The 3,614-nt window shown below is 57.0% G+C and overlaps 2 protein-coding genes across 2 annotated transcripts; both read right to left on the reverse strand.

The window, feature by feature from the left end:
- Positions 1-109: 109 nt before the first annotated feature.
- Positions 110-1,200, reverse strand: FIBRA_09210 (uncharacterized protein; the record flags this gene model as incomplete). Its single annotated transcript, XM_012321531.1, has 2 exons — positions 110-134; positions 191-1,200. 2 exons carry the CDS (start codon positions 1,198-1,200, stop codon positions 110-112), a joined length of 1,035 nt encoding a protein of 344 aa, XP_012176921.1.
- A 515-nt stretch (positions 1,201-1,715) lies between these two features.
- FIBRA_09211 (uncharacterized protein) lies at positions 1,716-3,559 on the reverse strand (the record flags this gene model as incomplete). Its single annotated transcript, XM_012321532.1, has 2 exons — positions 1,716-3,478; positions 3,532-3,559. The coding sequence occupies 2 exons, from the start codon at positions 3,557-3,559 to the stop codon at positions 1,716-1,718; spliced, it is 1,791 nt and encodes a 596-aa protein (XP_012176922.1).
- Between the last annotated feature and the right edge of the window lie 55 nt (positions 3,560-3,614).

Genomic DNA, 3,614 nt, shown 5'->3' on the forward strand with positions numbered 1-3,614 from the left:
CCCGAAGATAATACAAGCATTGAAGAGTGTGTGGAAGAACCGCCTGATGCCAGGCCCACACTCTATTATATTCCCGTCGCCCAGGTCGACGGTCCGCTCAGTCAGCCATTTAATCCACAGCCAATTGAGATGGTCTGGTCCCGGGACAGACGTATTACTAGTCTTTCCCAGAACCTCCATCATTTCCCACTCGCTGAAGGGGGGAAACTCCCTTTCAGGCAATTGGGGTATTGCCTCAATCATCTCCCAATCAACTGGTTTAGGGTTGGCAGGGGTGAATTGTGTTTGAAACGCCTCCGCCATTAGGGCAGTGGTGTTTGCAGGTCTGCCATCGCGCATTTTTAGCTGCACATTGGCTGACTGTTTACGTGGTTTGGTCCATTGGACAAAATCCAATATAAGCTTGGGGTTAGCCCTCTTGATGCACGCATCGAAGAATCCCCTCTTAGCCGCCCTGGTGGCTTTCTTTAAGTCACCCCGTCGGTTGTGCAAATCTGACACTGCGGCTCTAATGACCACCCCCTGGGCTGCAGTGCTAGCATCAAAAGAACCATGAGATGACCGCAGTGTCCTATACTGGACCCTGGCGTTATCTACAGTTGTTGTCGCATCCCTCACTCTCTGGGCCGCTCTCTGACATCTCCTGTTCCACCATGTACGCGACCTGGCAGATATCTTAGGAGGTGTGGCATGACTCGCCCAGTGTGTGGACAGAATTTGTTGAAGGTGTGCCGCCGCTTCGACGACATCCTCCTTAGACTGAAGGACAGGCTGGTATGCATGTAATTCCACGGCAACAGCATTCAGGTATTTCTGAGCTGCTGTTCCTGTTCTAGGGATACGGGGATCCCTGGTTGGATTGACATCTATCGCCAAGTTCCATTTGAGGACTGCATGATCCGAGCGGTGTCGGCCACTTTGGTCCACTTTGAGTAAAGCTTCCCCTTCCCTGTAATCAGGGTCGAGCCACACCAGATCGATGGTGCCCGGGGAAGCCGCAGTACTGTTGGGGATCCACGTCGGGATCCCATCATCATCATTCAACAGGTCAAGACCCATTTCCTCTTGTGCTAGGGTGATCAAGGCCAATGCCTTGTCACCATGTCTACTGCGTGTGCCAGCCCTGCGAGACCCTTTATCCCACAGGACATGCCGCAAATTGAAGTCCCCTGCCATTACCGCTATGGGTGGTAGGGACATTATGTGGTCGCTGAGGTAGTTCACAGCAGCGAACGTTTTGCTGTCATTGTACACGCACAAAACATGCAATGGTCCCCCCTTCATGCTCAGTTTGACTAACAGAGCATCAGGATGGTGAACGATGTTGGCCAGAACAACCGGGCTACAATGTCCCCATCGTCTGTTGATATATACTGCTACCCGTGAGTGCGATGACGCACCCAGGCACACAAAGTTACGGTGATGAACCGTATCTACAAGCCAATCTCCATCTCGATTACGCGAAGATGCGATCTGTTTGATCTGGCCCCAGAAGATCTCTTGGACCATGACAGCATCGGCGTCTCTGTTATCTTCTAACAGGAGCGCCGTGTTTTCCCTTGACTTTTGCACATTCTGGCTCACACAGCGGAATGGTAAGGGCGCGACTATCTCAGGGTGGTCATTGTTATCACCATTCAAGACAGGTATTACACTATTTACATCGCTAGTTGTACACATATAGACAACGCAGTAAATGATACTAGGAAATGAGACTACTGAGCCGCTGCCCCCGAGGGGCCGGCCTCAGCATTCCCATCCGTCTCTTCATCGGCATACATCTCCTCTATGGAGTGCTCCGGCGCATCTGGGGGGAGCGTCTCAATGCCGCTCGCCTCACCCTCCACTTCCAAGCCCTCAAAGCGGGAGCCTTTCGCCAGTTCCGCTCTGCCCTTGGCCCTTGCTCGCTTGGCGACTGTCGCGGCCACCGCTGCTGCCTTTGCTGCAGGCACTTTCGGGGGGTTCTCCGAGTGCCACTTCTTGTTCCTGGCATGCTTCGCCCAAGAACACTTGGGGTAGCTTGCACGGTGTCCTTGGGTGCCGCAGTTGGGGCAGCGATCATGGGACTCGGGGCAGGGAAGTTCCTCAGCCTTGAGGACAACCCTTCGTTGGGCGCAGCAGGACGCCATCCGGTCATGGAGCTCCGAGATGTGTGGCTCGCCACACCTCTCGCAATGTTCGTGGGTCGCCTTGCAGATCGGCGCAGGGTGGCCCCACCTCCAGCATCTAGGGCAGAGGGGGACGCAATCGGCCTCATACCAAGGGGCAACTGAGTGCCACTTGTCGAAGAGTTTGATCTTGAGGGCGCACATTTTGGTGGATGTGCGGCCCGACTTGGTGTCCGCGATGGTGACGACCAGGGTACCACTGCCCCCGGCCGCCCCAACCATGCGCGCCCTAGGTGCCTGCTCGAACGGCTTGAGGTGTTCAGCCAGCTTGGGGTTGCGGTCTCTGAGTTCCTTCTCCAACTCCGACAGCGAGTATTCCAGCTTGGTCTTCGCAACACGGTATTTGGGGACCGCGCGGATGGCTAGCTGGGTAAGGGTGTGGGCAAGTTCCACTCGTACTGAGACTGGCTCCATGCCGTCGGCACGGAGTTGGGGGGGGAGAAGGACATTGGCGAGGTCGCGGACGAGCAACCCCATCTCCGGGTCAGTAGGGTGTTCGCCAAAGGTCAAGTAGAGCTCGTTTTCCGAGCGGCTCCATGTTCCAGAGGCAACATAATTGGCAGAGCCGATCCCCGCAAACATTGCGGTGATGGCTTGCTGTACATTGGCGAAGAGCGGCCTCTCGTTGTCCGCATCCAGGATCCTGCCAAAAAGCACCCTCACCGTCTTGGTAGAGAGTGCTCGGCCTGGAAGAGGGACATGCCGCACTAGGGCCTTGAAAGGAGCCGAGGCGGAGGCAGTCGAGGGGGCGGTCACAGGGGGAACCGTCGGGTTGTGGCCACGCGCCATGGGGGCTGCGGCTGGGGCGGGCACGGCAGAGGGACTGGGCGTACCAGCCTGTCCTCCCTTCGTCGTCGTGGTGTTGGGGAGGCCCACCTTCTGGACCGGCAGGGTGAGGCCTCGTCTGTCGCGTTGTCCTCGGGCAAGCCGGAACGCTGTGATGGGGTCGATGTTGGGGACGATGGATCCAATGTCCGCGACGTCGTGTAGGACTGCCCAGTTCTCGGGCGTGTCCAAGGGGAGCTCGCCGAACTGGCTTGATTCCACTGCTCGTTGCTTCGGTGACTGAGCGCGAGAGGTGGCATTAGAGGGGAGGGGCCGCTTGGTGCCTTTAGAAGGCGGCGCAGGCTCTTGGATGGTGACTGCCTTCTCCTTGCCCTTGGCAGAGGAGCTGGCAGTGGCGGCGGCGTACCTTGGGATGTTAGCAATCCCTTTGACGCGCTGGGTGAGAGCCTTGAGAGTAGCCGAGTTCCCTGCTACCTCCCGCCCGATGGTCGCAATCTTCTCATCCAGCACCTTCTCGATGCCTTCTGCGAATCGCCTCAGATTGCGGTCGCCCTGGCCCTTCGCCTTGGCAACCCACTTCCAATGTCCCAGTTGTCCCACCGCATGGGAGAGTGTTACAGCTTCGAGGGGGGGGTTTCTTTCTTTTCCTAACTATTCGTC

Source organism: Fibroporia radiculosa (assembly GCF_000313525.1).
Source record: "Fibroporia radiculosa TFFH 294 genomic supercontigs, scaffold15003, whole genome shotgun sequence".
NCBI lineage: Eukaryota > Fungi > Basidiomycota > Agaricomycetes > Polyporales > Fibroporiaceae > Fibroporia > Fibroporia radiculosa.